Source organism: Ptychodera flava, chromosome 6 (genome assembly GCF_041260155.1).
Source record: "Ptychodera flava strain L36383 chromosome 6, AS_Pfla_20210202, whole genome shotgun sequence".
Classification (NCBI taxonomy): domain Eukaryota; kingdom Metazoa; phylum Hemichordata; class Enteropneusta; family Ptychoderidae; genus Ptychodera; species Ptychodera flava.
The window spans coordinates 5426346-5441843 of record NC_091933.1 but is presented as its reverse complement, the minus strand read 5'-3'; the positions used below and the strand labels follow the sequence as shown (position 1 = coordinate 5441843).

The 15498-nt window shown below is 38.8% G+C and overlaps 1 protein-coding gene and 1 long non-coding RNA gene across 2 annotated transcripts in view; one reads left to right on the top strand and one right to left on the bottom strand.

The window, feature by feature from the left end:
• Positions 1 to 10665, bottom strand: part of LOC139134671 (uncharacterized) — a 28887-nt gene extending 18222 nt beyond the window's left edge. Inside the window, exon 1 of the mRNA XM_070701639.1 lies at positions 10534 to 10665. Coding sequence (XP_070557740.1) covers positions 10534 to 10568 — 35 coding nt within the window. The 5' untranslated portion in view covers positions 10569 to 10665. The remainder of the gene's footprint in view (positions 1 to 10533) is intronic.
• LOC139134670 (uncharacterized) lies at positions 4757 to 7830 on the top strand. Its single transcript, XR_011552829.1, has 2 exons — positions 4757 to 5047; positions 5507 to 7830. It is a non-coding gene; the product is annotated as an uncharacterized lncRNA (long non-coding RNA).
• Positions 10666 to 15498: the final 4833 nt, after the last annotated feature.

Genomic DNA, 15498 nt, shown 5'->3' with positions numbered 1-15498 from the left:
TGTGCAGGACACGACGACACTCCTTCTCGCGTGAAAGGCAGTCTGGGGAATGAACCATTATATTCGGGGGTGAAAGAAAGTGAAATAATTGCATTTACTCGAGGAAAACGGTCAGCAGATATATTTCCTCTTCTACAGAAGACAAATTTGCTCTCATTCGTAAAATTTTGGAACAACAATGGGAAATTCACATGAAAAAGTTCTGACAATACCAGGAAGAGTATTTTTTTACATTCGGTACACTGAATAGAACATTTTCTACGAATTATTATTCAGATATTAAATATCAAAGATGTGAAACCTGAAAGTATTCCTTCCTTATAATTTCGTTGTAAGCTGTAATGTTCGTCACATTTCTTTTAAAAATATAGTTTGTTTGTTTGTTTGTTTGTTACATTGCCACAGTCGTGAAACCGTCCTATAGTATATACCATGCAGTATAGCTGCTAGCTCAGTTGTATGTCAAGCTTGAATGTTACAGTTAACGGACATGATTTTGTGGGTAGGAATAGAACTTTCAATTGACATACATTTAAAACGTTGGGTTTTTTTTTAAAAAATTAAAAATACAGCTACTGACCCTTCAAAATCTAGTGGAAATGTCTCTAGCATAAAACGAAATCCCGTGAAAAATTGTGATTTTTCGATAATTATTAGCATAATGATTTATACTTTCAGTGAGTCTATTGGGAAAGTTTACGTTCTTCCGGGCTCTCTCCCCAGGTACCAGCTGATCCATCCCCAAGTTAGGTTTATTCTCTCCGGTGGGTGATAATGTTACATTTTGTCCAATCCGATTTTGCATATTAAACCATTCATTCAACGCTGTCTCCAGACTTGGTTGAAGTCTGTGAATTTTCAAAATATAAAATAAGTTGCAACCTTTTTTCTTGTATTTCTTCTTTTTCAGATCTTTTTTATTTTGACGGTCCAGGTCTGGCGAGCGAACCGTCCGCGTTACCCTTGAGTCTGTACAGCTTGCCGACAAACGTGACATAATAGCGACTTTGCAATTTGTGCGCCTGCGTCCCTATGACGTAATTTCTATTCAATCTACGTTGCCGAACATCTGAATGTAGATCGATCACACTGAGATTTCGTCAAATATTTTACTTTGTGCTATGAAAAGTGTGTGTTTACGCAAAGTAGTACGTAAGGGGCACCGTTTTCAATAGAAAAATCACAAGAAACGAGATGTAACACTCTATATTTTTTGGAAATCTGGACCAGCTTCGCTATTTCTGTGACGATCTGGCACTGCCAGTGCCAGTCAGACGATGGACGTACGTAGACCTCCCGGGTAGACCTATAGCTATAAGCATGGAGGTAGCAGGACTACCTCCATGCTATAAGCTTATTGCAAATGTCAGACGGTCGGTATACAAGCTGGGCATCTAGCTGAGGGGTCCTTCGTCAATAATTTGGATTGTTGTCTTGTTAGCTTGTTGTATGAAAGTCTTGTTAGGGGAGAACCATTTGATTTCTGGGGGGGGGAGGGTATGGAGGAAGTGGGTATGGGAGCAAATTTTTTTTCCTGTCAGAGTGACAGCAATTTTTTTCAAATGGAGTAGCAGTGCATATTTTTTTTTATTGGTCATCAAGTTTGTAATGCGTTGTATATAAGAGAGTCATCATTCTTTACGGCCTGAAACTCCGAAATTTCGAGTGACCCCCCTCGCCAACCATGATGAATTTGAGTAACCTCCCTCTCTAACTCTGAAATTTTGACTGATCCCCCCACTTAGAAAAGTTAAATACCAATACATGTAATTGTAAAATTTACAAAATACAGCAACAGTAAAGACCTTTCAAATCCTGATGTACCCTGCTAGACTATCATCAGTTATCTCATGGTGGTTCAAAAAAGGTGAACCCCAAATAAAGATATAAAAGCTCACGCAGTATCTAACCATATAGTATTTGCTTAATTTGGATGGGTATTGTGACAGGGATTTCACTAGGATATCTGACCGGGCAGAATTTGTAAGTACAGGGGGAGAACACGCGAGAGGCTTAGGGGGAAAGTGTCACAGGGGCTTTCCCCTATCTTGCATGGAAATTTTTAAGATTTTGCTGTGTGCAATGGTGCAGTCTGGTGCAATCTGAGAGGTGTTTTTTAATTTTTAAACTAAGTTAAACTGTTAGAATACCCCAAGGGGGAGAGCACGAGAGGGGGGTTCCCCCTCTGGTATTGGAATTTTTGAGAAATTGATGTGTTTAATGGTGCAATCTGAGAGGAGTTTCAGTTTATTTTGCACTCGGTAAAACTGTTTGAAAATGACATTGAACACTATAATTTTTACATTTTTTGCATGATCAGTGTTTGAGTCACAATATTCAACAACCAAACAATGACAATACAATTTGTGAAAAACAGTTCTCAGTTTGCTAGACACTGAAGACAAATAGATACGCAGGAATGGAAAATCTGTGACCTTCTTGTGTCATTTCTCCAGCTGCCAGCTTCTAATGAAAAGCCTGAATATGGTATGTTTAACTGTCAAAATGGTCATTGAACTGAGGTAAATTAAAAGTCGAAAAGTGGATGGGTAGTTTCGAAAACTGGTTGAGTAGTGTCAAAATCTGAATGAGTGGTATCGAAAAGTGGATGGGTAGTTTCGAAAACTGGTTGAGTAGTGTCAAAATCTGAATGAGTGGTATCGAAAAGTGGATGGGTAGTTTCGAAAACTGGTTGAGTAGTGTCAAAATCTGAATGAGTGGTATCGAAAAGTGAATGAGTGGTATCGAAAAGTGGGGTGCTAATTTTGGCATGAATTACACTCCATAATAAGAGAGTCCGATCCCACAACCAGCTGCACAACGTACCGGCCCCGCGACGACTTGGCCCACGACCCACTGTTGATCACCATTTCTTACTTCTTGTAGTAATACGTGGCAAGAAATAGTCAGATGACAGGACACAATAGACAAAACGAGCGGGTTTTCGCGGCATTTGGCAGGAAAATTGCACGGCTACACATAGGGACGTATTGAGATATCCTGTGCACGGTCATGGCAGAGATCCAACGGCTAGCTAGTGTAGGCCTACCGGTGCTACGCAAACTTCGTTGTTGTACCTCCTGATTGCCGGGTAGGCCTGAATCCTCTTTCAAATGAGATAACTATGGAAAGCCGTTGGGGACCCCTCGGCGAAAACTCTTTCCCCATTGAAAATGCATAGGTAGAAAACAAAAAAAGTTTTCCGTCGAAAATGATTATCCGATGTGATATATTCAAAGTATGATGAAATCTTCAATTGTGTATTTTTGCAGCTATTTCCCACTTTTTTCTGGCCACTGCATTGAGCTATCAAAGATTTCCACCTTCATCAACATGTGTCAAAAATAGTTATTCCATAACATAACACAGTGGAGCTATATCGGCCGCTAGGTCGCTTGTGTAATATAAGGATCACTCGAACGCATGTACACTTAGTGTACATGCGTACATGGACGACGCAACTATATTTCGACGTGTATGGTGCTTACATCGGATATGGGCTGTCTCTGTGTGTTGCTTTAGATCGTACGGTGTGTTAACTTCGCGAAGTTTTATAGCGCCCGAAATAGCTTCTACCGAAAAAAACTAACTATTCAAAACGGGACAGCAGCGTCACCTGACTTAATATGCGGTATCCGGAATTGTAAAACGCTATCAATACGGAGCAAAGTGAGTACAACGAACAGCATGTCTTTGAATGTCCGAACTGAGATCGTCCGAAAATAGTCACACTGAGTGTACGGGGACGACCTTGCAGTGGGACCGGGTAGGGTTCGTTGATGGCCGTAGTCTGTGTACCTATCGAAGCCATAGTATTCACATGGTGTCGCCGTTGCTCTCGATCATGACAGAAAAACAGTCAAAATTTTGAAAGCTGTCGGATTTAATGCATATATATCGGAAGAGGTGCAACAGAACCAGAGGATCTCAGGCCTTGAAAGCTCGATTGTGTACACACAGACAATGAGGAGCTTACGACCCGACATGACTTTGTAAAACGTATTCGTGATTGGCTAATTCTGATGATATGTTTCTCATGAATAATTAATTAACCCCCATTCATACTTCCGCAGTTTCCCGGCGTAATCTGCCAGAGCTTGATTTTTGCGTAGTCAGCGGAGCGGAAAATATTGCTCTGGCCTGCGAGAATGTATAATATCTAGAAGTTATTTTCACATGAGGTTGTTTCTACTGAAATGACACATGTATAGCAGGTGATTAGAGCCATTCTTCTCTGACCCTAGGATTCATTATGCACTGCCTATTCAGTACATTAAACCTTTAATTTCGAATCCCATGCACAGTTTTTGGTCACATGGTCTACATATGTCTATTGCCAAAGGTTTGATTAATTTTGTCCGTATACTACAACTGAATTTGCATGTATGTTACTGAAACAGCATTCGACTGATATTCATGGGTTCATAACACATGGAAACTTGTCGTACATATTTCTTTTTCAGTGCTGCTGGTGCAGTTTTCAAAAGCTCTTCCAGGATGTTAACCTTTTCTATCTAAATAAGATATCAGCTGTGTCCACCTTTTATAATCAAGGCCCAGGTTTTGACAAAGAAATGATCAAAAACAAATTGAGTTTTCTGCCACGGTCAGTGCTCTCACTGTCACTCACATGGTCAATTCTGTTGTTTCTTACAAACAATAGCATTATCTTATTTGTTTCAGATCATGTTGTTGTTTTGGTTTCCTGGGTATCTTTTGCCATCCATTGAATCTATATAAACTGGAAGTCAGATATTACTCTTAGAAATACAGATACATATAGATACATATACATTTTTAAGATTGTTTGTGTCTCATTTTCTTAACTTACAGCTTCAAAGACTTTGTGGAAGTCTGTGAAGGGTCTGGTTGTAGGCTACTGGTCTGAGACAGGTGCGGTCAATGCAGTCCAAGTGAATTTTGGAAATGACCCCCATCACAATCTGTGGATTGGGAAGAGTAGAACAGATGAGTGATTTTTTGTCGAAAATCATAACCATGTTCTGTGCTGAGGGAAGATGGATACTAGATGCAACAAGGAAGCAAGGTAACTTTTTAGCTCACATTTGGTTATGCATTTGTGAGTTTATTTAAATATTGTTTTTTGTAATGTTTTTTTTAATTTTTTTGTAGAGCTTCAAAATTGATTGCAAGGAAATATATCTTGTTATAGCATAATTGTCTTGCCATGTATGTGTATTATGTCTCTGAAGGGTTTTAACAAAAAAGGTCTGAAAAAACCACTTATAAAGAGACATTTTTCTCTGTGATTAAATTGCATAGAAAATCTTTTAACACAGGAAATGCTCTGATTGTTCACTAGCAACATTGTAAAGCTAGAAACGCTTTTTAATTCAAAACTTATATGAGCAATGACTAAAAGTCATGTAATGTCAGGTAAAGATTAACATCCTCTTTAATTTAAAGAGAATATACTTTTCTATGTGTAGTGTGTTCTATATAGTTCACAGCATTGTTCACTCAGTATTTTCATTTGTGTTTGCAGGTAGCGTTTTCACCACAGCTCTGCAGTTGGGACGACCCTGTGTTTGCCTGGAGGCAGAAGCGGACCAACTGGAATGCATATATTCATCAGCAACACAAAAATTAAGTTGGAGTGGGGCTTCTGAAATGGAAGAGTTATCAGTTCCCGCCCAGGACTAAGTTAGGTGGGGACTTATAGATTAGGTCCCATCCATCCAACCATGCATCCATCACCAGCCTTTTCTAAGACACCTGCCAAGCAGCTTTAAAAACTTTGTATAGGTATAGTGACCTATAGTCCCTTGATACACAACAATATCTTTCACAAAGCAATCAAAATTGGCCCCCAAGGATTCACCTTTTTTTGATATCAGAGCTGCTTCCCCCGAATCTGAATCCAAAATTATCCCTGGTGTCTGGTATTCAGACTCGTATTGTCTGAATCTGAACCTTAATTCGTGTCCATCCATGCATCTGTCACACCAATTTCTCAGTCATTTTAGGCAATTTGTAAAAAACTTTGCTTAAGTACAGTATCCTATGGCCTCCTGATGTATGCCATTTGATTTCACAAAACAATCAAAGTTGGCCCCCACAGATTCTCTTTATTTTGGATATTAAGTGGTACATGCCATGAAGCTTAATCCAAAATTACCTTGGGTGTCTGGTATCCAGACTCTTATTTTCTGAATCTGAATCCTATATTATCTTTGTATTTTCCCAGTGTAAATGTTTGGGACAATTGAATCATTTGTGATTTCTCGTCGAGTACTCACTCAAATCTCATGATACTTGGTAGAATGTTGATATATCAGAGCTGTAATAGTGTGCAGAGACATTTAGCTGTATCATTTCAATTATTGGTGATTTGCATTTTTTAATGAGATTTTATAATTAAGGTGATATGTCTAAAAATGATACAGCAAAGTCAACAAAATTTGGTACAAATTTTAAACTCTTAGTACCATAATAGTGTGCAAATCCATTTAGTAGTAGAGCCATGTCAATCAAATGATAATTTGAATGTTTATATGTCTAGAAAAACTGCATCAACTTTTATAAAACATGGTATAAATGTTGATTTCACAGTATAGTAACTGCATGCAAAGACATTTAGCAATTTGAAGTCAATTGACTGCTGATTTACATGTTTTATGAACTTTCTCCTTTAGTGATCTATCCAGAATTATATAATACCAGAATATTGATGGCGCAAATCAGCAATCTGATTGGTAAAAATGTGAAAAGAATCTTGGTATATTGGCAATATGGCTGGCATACGCATAAGTTCTCAGCTAGGGCAAAAATCCGTTTTTGACGTTTCACGCCAGAATTTCAATATACTGTTATGATATAATAGCAATAACTCACACCCAGCAAACAGCATACCACTCAATTTTGATCAGTTCACTTCATATATACACTCGCTATCGCTCGTGCATATAAGTCATGAACTGGTCAAAATCTCATGGTGTACTGTGGTTGAGTCTGCCCTATTGCTTAAATAGTGCCTCAAATTTGATGAAAATTGGTAAATATGTTAATCTGACAGTGTTGTAATTGAATGCAATAATAGAACTCTATGAAATAACCTAATGCCATTCATACCAATGTCTGATTGTTTACAGTTCAATCCAATATGTGCATCAGTCGCAGATAGGTCAACTGTACTCTCATTCATGTTCGGATCATATTAATTTCAATGTAATTTTTTCCACTGACTAATTTCCAATTACAAGTGGGGATTATGTCATTGTCAGTAACTTGTTTCAGTATTGTCTTTTGCAGATAATGATGGACAGTGAAATTGATCTAAATATTATCACACTTGTGCCATTGTTTTGGAAAGTTGCTTCAAAATTTGGCTTCCACTGTAATTTAGTTTTGTGTGTGTAGGGTAAAGATTTCCTGAATTTCCGTCCCAGTACATTTCGACAACTTTCTAACGTAAAGTTCTGGTGTATGTACACCTCTTTTCCAATGCATCATGATATTTTTGCCAAAGAACTTCATACAATGCAAAGGCAACACTAGGCTAATGACAACTGGACTCTGATTTGGCTGTGATACAATGTAACTCAAAGCAGCGGTATATAAGGAATGTAATATGAGTCTGTGTCTGTGAAGTGCAGTTCAAAGTTTACTCCCAGGTGTGTGTTTATTACGGGTCCATAAAAGCACTTGGTTTTCACCACAGTTACAAGTCAGTGCAATTTTTAGAACATGCATCACAGTGACCCTTCTATTTTTTAACCAAGTGTAACTCTCATCTGTTAAGTTTGTACGACAGCAATTTTGTAGTTTCTGTTTTGCAATTTCAAAATAAAGTCTTTTTGAAAAGGAGAATTTAGTGTTCATTTTTATTTCTACAACATTTCCCAGGTTGGCTTGAATTTCACTTTGCATTTTAATCCTTGTAGATGCAAAATTGCATATTGCAGGATATAGATTTCCTAGCTGCATTTGATATATAACCATAAAGGAATAAAGAAACATTTTCCCACACTTCTTGCCTCCTTTTTTTTTCCCTTCCTAAGAATGCTGGCAACAAATTCTGTGCTCCAATTTTCTCCCCTCCTAAGAATGCAGGTAAAACATTTTTTGCCCTCATTTATCCCATCCGATAAATGACGGCAACAAATTCTTTGCCCCCATTTTTCTTTTCAAAAGAATGCAGGCAACAAATTCTTTGCCCTCATTTCTCCCCTTCAACAAATGACGGCAACAAATTCTTTGCCCCCATTTCTCTTTTCAAAAGAATTTAGGCAACAAATTCTTTGCCCTCATTTCTCCCCTTCAACAAATGACGGCAACAAATTCTTTGCCCCCATTTCTCTTTTCAAAAGAATGCAGGCAACAAATTCTTTGCCCCATTTCTCTTTTCAAAAAAATTTAGGCAACAAATTCTTTGTCTTCATTTCTCGCCTTCAACAAATGACGGCAACAAATTCTTTGCCCCCATTTCTCTTTTCAAAAAAATTTAGGCAACAAAATTGTCTTCATTTCTCCCCTTCAACAAATGACGGCAACAAATTCTTTGCCCCCATTTCTCTTTTCAAAAAAATTTAGGCAACAAATTCTTTGTCTTCATTTCTTCCCTTCTAAAGATGGTGGTAATAAAGTCTTTCCCCTTGTTTCTCCCAAATTCAGTATGCTGGTATTTCAAAACTTTGGGCAAAGAAAAGCTGAATGTACGAGACCGTATAGGAATATGCTAAATTCAAGAATAAAAATTGTAGCATTTTGATTTCTATGACTAGTTGGTGGAGACAACAGATATTTTGTGGAATAAAATTGGCAAATTAAAATATCACATTGATTTTTGCTCTTTCCTATGGACATAATTCAAAATCAGTAAATCTCATTTTACAAAAATACATCTCACGGTGTTACTATTAATACAAATATGTATGTGAAAAAATCACGGATTCTGAGTGATTACATAAATGGTTTTGGGTAACATGAAATTTTAGATACTGTGAACGATACCCAAGGTATAAAAATTTCCAGAGCACGGCCCAAATTTGAAGAAAAGCCCGAATTAAATCATTTGGACTATTCTCAGTGGTTAGTTGACCCCGTAAACAAGTGTGCGTCACGCGAATTGGAGAAGTGACTATATACCATAATCGCACTTGCCGTTCAAAGGTCAACTTTAGAGGTGAAACTAATTATGTTCTACAAAATTAATATAATTCCACGAAATTATGAAACTGTGTCATCTTACTTATTCAATAGCAGTTATTAACGAGAGGTAAATTACATGTTAAAGATAGTTTTATAGACAGTGAGTTAAGTTCAATGTGGATGAACCAAGCAATTTCAAATCTATTAAGGTAAAATGCGCCTCGGGGACAGCGAGTGGGACTCACAATTCTTTTCTGATCTACCACTTCTGATCTACCACTTGTGGGGGGTTTATTTTAAAGCTGTTGGTGTAGGAAAAACTTTTCACGGGCTTAGTTTTTCGAAAATCAAACATTTTTTTTTACTCCATAGAGTTAACACAGGGATGGCGGCCATTTTGAATTTCGAATATCGGTAACTTTTGGGTAATTTGTTTCTCTGCTACCAAAATTAGCACGGGACCCCCCATTTTATTCTTGATTTTGAAAGAGTATGGTTGAAAGATTCATTGAGGAAGTTTGAGCGAAAGTTTCAGTCTATCACTTTCGAAGTGCATACTACCTTAAGATCAATATATTGCGTAATCCATTCAGAAAGGTTCCCCCTCCAAAGTTTGACCTTTGAACAGCAAGGGCCGCGATATCATGGTCCCTTCTCTAATTCGCATGACACACACTCAAAGTTCACGGAGTCAACTTTAAATCACTGAGAATAGCCCAAATGATTGAATTGGTGTTTTCTTCAAATTTATGCCGTGCTCTGGAAATTGTTTTAACTTGGGTATCATTCACAAAATCTTAAGTTTCATATAACCCAAAACAGTTCGTGTAATCACTCAATAATAATCCGTGTTTTTCACACATGTATTTGTAATAGTGGATATGCGTTCAAGTGATCCCTATATTACATAATTGTGAGACAGTGTTTACAGATTCTAATCATCCACAAATGTCAGTGGGCGTCGATGTGCAGCTGAAAATTATCTGTCATGTCACCCTGCCCTGGCTGTTTGATGCTTATAAACTGCAGAGGCTTCATAAAATTAATTCGGTTTGACAAACTTGACCACATACATCAAATAGGGACTCTCCTCGGTCACACTTAGCATAGCATACACCTAACGGGACACAAGCGCGAGGAGTACGTGTTCAGTGTAAAGTAATATAGATACCCTTTTTACTGGGCTTGCTCCAAATCTCTGGTCATGTAAATATCAAAAACACTAGTAAATTGAAGGGGAAAAAGGTAACTGCTGCATAGAAAAGCCCAGCGACGGGGGCAGTCATCTTCTCCTACACAAACTTTACAGCAACTCCAAGCGACTGGGACCATAGACCCTAAAAAGAGGGTCTACGCTGTGAAATAAGAAAGGCCCGGTTCGGTCCTACACACTATTTATAAAAGAAGAGCGTACTAACTTACTTTGTCGTCGCACCGAACGTACTCCTCATTTCCATATTCTTTTTTTCCCGCACCAAAAAATACACCTCATTTGCATCTTAGTTTTTTTCCGCACAAAGTTCTGGTTTTGTCGCGCCAGAACGAACTAGTTTTTTCCGCACTGCACATAGTGCTCATTTGCATATCGTTTTTTTCCGCACCAGAACTGACTCCTCGTTTGCATATCGTTTTTTTCCGCACCAGGACTGACTCCTCATTTGCATGTTACTTTTTTTCCGCACACGATCGCTGGCAAGCTTACTGTTATGTCGCACCAGAACGAACTAGTTTGTCGCACAGCAGGTACTCCGTAATTGCGTATCGCCTTTCATCACCAAACATGCTCATTGCATATGGTATTTTTCCGCATTGTCCGTTTTTGCAACAGACTGTGTGCAACCAGAGTAGAGTTTGTCTCAGCTTCAAGGTGTAGTTTTTAACGCAACGTCTGTACGTTGTAAGTTTTGCCGCACCGCAACGCGAATATATGAAGTTTCCGCACCGGTTTCATATTAACAGCGTCCACGTTTGGATAATGAGCTAGTAGAGATTTTGCGGCCGCAAAAGATGATAAGATTTCGGGATGGCAGTTCAGTGCGGGATCGTTTATCATAGAGTTTCTGCGGCCGTATGTTGATTATAAGCAGCTAGAGATTTCGCGTCCGCACGAGCTTTTGTTTTTTCCGCACTCACAGTTAGTAAAAGTTACTAATGAACATGCAGAGAAAACACTGTTGGATATGTGATTATCGGGGTACAAGTCAGCCTTGGTTGCAGGGCCGTCAGTCAGGCTGGCTCAGTTAGGGGAGAGGGGAGTTGAAAAGGTTTTTTTTGCATTTAACTTCAGAGAACATAATCTCAAGATATGAGAACATTTGAATCGCAAGGAAACAAGAAGAATTTGAATATTTTCCCCGTAAATAACTGGAAATGTCTCATATTTCGTTAAGATACATCAGATACACTATGGATTTGAAAGAGCGATACTGATCTGACTAGCCCGAACAAACAAAAGAAAGAACAAATTCTCGCAGTCACCAATCCTGCTCTCTAATTTCATCAGTAAAACTATATATATATTCCGCCAACTGAATACGATAAAATGCGTTGACGCCCATCACTGATATCCATTATATCAAAGGTTTCTTCTTCGACTTAAAAGCTAACAGCAGAATTGAAGATCGATCAAAGGACTGTCTGTACCCGCCGGAGGTTTTAAGTCGGCCACCGCCTTAATTGGGACGGGTTGGCCCGGCCAGGAGTCGCGCCACCAGCGCCAGTAAATTTGGTCCGATTTTTAGTAGAAATTCAACTTTTTCGTTGACATAACGATAGACAATATTCCTATATCATAGATCTAGTGTTGGAGATGATGATGGCAGTAAGCCAAATTTTGTGCGTTGTCTGACAGGCTTGAAACCCGACGTTTCGTAATGGCAAGTAAAGATTTTGCTGATCGTTTGTTTTCATCTCAAAATTCACCCCGTTTAGGCCCTTGAGAGCGATTCTTGAGAGAAGTGCTCTTGAGACCCTTTCAAGGGATAACCATTACTTTTACATGAGGGTGGGATGATCGGCTTGGTTCAATACTTCAAGCAACGATGCTAATACTTCGAGTTTACACAAATGCCTTGCGGGTGACAAAACTAATAAGCTTTCTGACATAGCGTCCTTCTTTATTGAAACGATTAATATAATATCATAAATTATATTGAGCGAAATTGATAACGTCTTCAAAGGCCAGTGAAACAATAGCAAAACCTAATTACCGAATTAAAATTCTTGTTCAATCTTGTTGTAACCTTTAACCTCAGCAGTTCTTAAATATTACGATAATTTCAAAATAACTATGTCATTTAATTCATTCCCACAACATAAATGGACTGTTCCATTTCCGAGATACAGCCACTCACTTCACCCACACCGTTTATGGCTGCATAGAAAGATTATATAGGCGATACTGCAAATAGCGGAGAATAAGATTATTGTTTATAAGGAAATGACGGTGTCAAAACAAAGAAGATACATTTTATTTTAGGTCAGATATTGTTTCCATTAAGGTGAAATCAAGTAGAGTTGTAAAACAATGCATATGCAAATTTCATGAACAGATGTTCTACCCTACCTATCAGTTGGCGTAAAACAAGTTCAACCAAGTGTCATTCTTTGTTAGACTTACGTAGGCAATAGTGTAGCGTGCCATCTCTTTACTTACCGTATGTATTGACGATAGTTGATGTCATTGCAGCATGGTTAGATTCACTTTGATTGACCATATTCAGTGGTGTTCGATATTTTTAGGAAGAGCATTTTTAATTCTTTGGTTCTAGGCCTGCTTCTTACGGCGCCAACTGCTCGAAATAGTCGTTGCGTATTTGATCATACTAGTCATTTTGTTTTTGTTGGTACTTGCCTGTATCTTTTAGAAATAATGATGCGATCTGTTCATTTTACGGATTGGAAAACATCTGATATGATTCTTATTGGATCAGGGTTTTTTCTCGACTGCCCGATTTCGCCATTGTCTGCCCTGGAAAAGTTACTGATAGCGCGGAAATCGCGCACAAAACAAAGCAAGCAAAGACGTCCCCATTTATGAAGGTGACGCAAGCGCATAGTGTAATGAACGACCTGTGAATTTGCTGTTCTTTTTCAGTTATACTGCCTTGGAAAAGACAAACTATCCCCTGTCATTCAGCTTCGGTGACATGTATGACGTGGAGTGTACACATCGAAAAGAACACCAAACGACCCTAGTTGCGGTTCAGTCCCAATGGATACCAGAGCAATATTATTTTATGTTCATGTTTTGATAACCTTAAAGATTGAAAGCATAACTTGAAACACTGTATCAGGGACAGAATTCTGGAAAATTTCAGCTTAAGCATTGTGTATAGGCAGGCTGTAGTGACGATTGATCTCGATCGCAATAATGAAACATAATCGTTCGATCGGCGCACGGGGATCGGCGCATATTTTCATGGATTTAAACCCCCAAAGTCGGACCAGGGAACAAATACGTCAAATTCTGAGTCTGAGAAACTTTCGGGTGGCAAATCAACAGAAGATAGAGAGTAGCCGAGCATACCACAAGCTGACAAACATCACAATGTCGATGTTTGCACTGGTCCTGCAAGAACTGGGTGACGATCGCAATGATATCGAGGAAGCGCTTCCAAGGAAGGCAAAATCAACATCAAAAGTGACTGCCCCCTAAATTGTCAAGTCTGCCCCCCGCCCCAATTTTAATGAATGGGGCAGTAAGTGCCCCGTTTAATGTATATGCAGAGAAATCACTGGGTAGAGTATGGATGTAAAAAAAGAGACCATGGGTCACAGGCGCACGTGTATCGGTAGGTATGCTGGATCGATCGATTGCGTACTCGATCTGCCCTCCACGTTACCAGCAACTAGCCTAGCCCACATACGTCCCATATGGGCGAAGGCCAAAAATTTCCGAAGGTAAAAATTTTCGCCTAGGGACTAGGCTAACTTGCAAAATGAAAGAGACATTTTTTATTTTTGTTCAATATATTAATCAACCCCTCGACTGCCAGTGTTTGCCGGTGTCAAAGCCAAACCTGTCCCCGGGGGCACATTGATAGAGTGTGCAATGTACAGTGATGCAACTTTATATATTATTGCCTGAATACATGGGTTTATGTGCCCTAGAGCAGGTGACAATTTGCCCGACGCAAGGAGGGCAACTTGTCTCCTGCTGCGAGTCCGGGGGACTTATAGGTTAGGTCATGTCCGTACGTCTGTCTGTCCTTGCGTGCGTCCGTTCGTTGAGAGATGCCTTTGAGTGATTTCATTTAAGTATGTTTATTTGCCATAGAAATACGACGTACTATGTACAGAATGTCAAGAGTGGTGTAATATTAAAAAATATATAAAAAAATGTAATAGTGACATTTCTGCAGAAAAAGTTAATGCTATATAATCATTGGAATGTGATCAATGGCTGGAAAACAGGAAAAGATTAAGTGAAGCTTGCATCATCTGTTTCCCATTTAACTGTACAGGAAGTAACCAACGTAAATACATTCAAACATGGCAAAAGGATTTCTCTTTATATCATACGTATGCAAGTCGATTTGTTTTTTGATACGATCCAATATGGCCGCCGTACGGCCATTTTGTTACGATCTTTTCATGTACGGAGCAATAACTCAGGTACATCTCAACTGATTTTATTGTAAGTTGGTCCAAGGACATCGACCTATATCATGCATATGCACGTCAATTTGTTTCACGATACGATTCAATATGGCTGCGTGCCGGCCCTTTTGTTACGATTTTTTCATGAGCCATAACTCAGGCACATCTCAACTGATTTTATTGTAAGTTGGTTCAAGGACATCGACCTATATCATGCATATGCACGTCAATTTGTTTCACGATACGATTCAATATGGCTGCGTGCCGGCCCTTTTGTTACGATTTTTTCATGTCTTGAACCATAACTCAGGCACATCTCGACCGATTTTATTGTAAGTTGGTACAAAGACATTAACCTATGCCATACATATGCACGTGGATTTGTTTCACAATATGATCCAATATGGCCGCATGGCAGCCATTTTTTACATTTTTTTATGTCCAGAGCCATACCTCAGGCACGTCTCAACTTATTTTATTCAAAGTTGGTACAATGACTTTGACCTATGTCATACATATGCACGTGGATATGTTTCACGATACGATTCAATGTGGCCATTTGGCGGCCTTTTGTTTCGATTTTTTCATGTTCAGAGCCATGACTCAGTCACTTCTCAACCTATTTTATTCAAAGTTGGTAGAGAAACATTGACCAATGTAATACTTGTGCTTGTCGATTGGTTTCACAATCCGATGCAATATGGCTACGTGGTGGTCATTTTGTTATGATTTTTTCATGTCCGGAGCCATAACTCAGACATGTATGTTTTATAGTTTATTTATTTT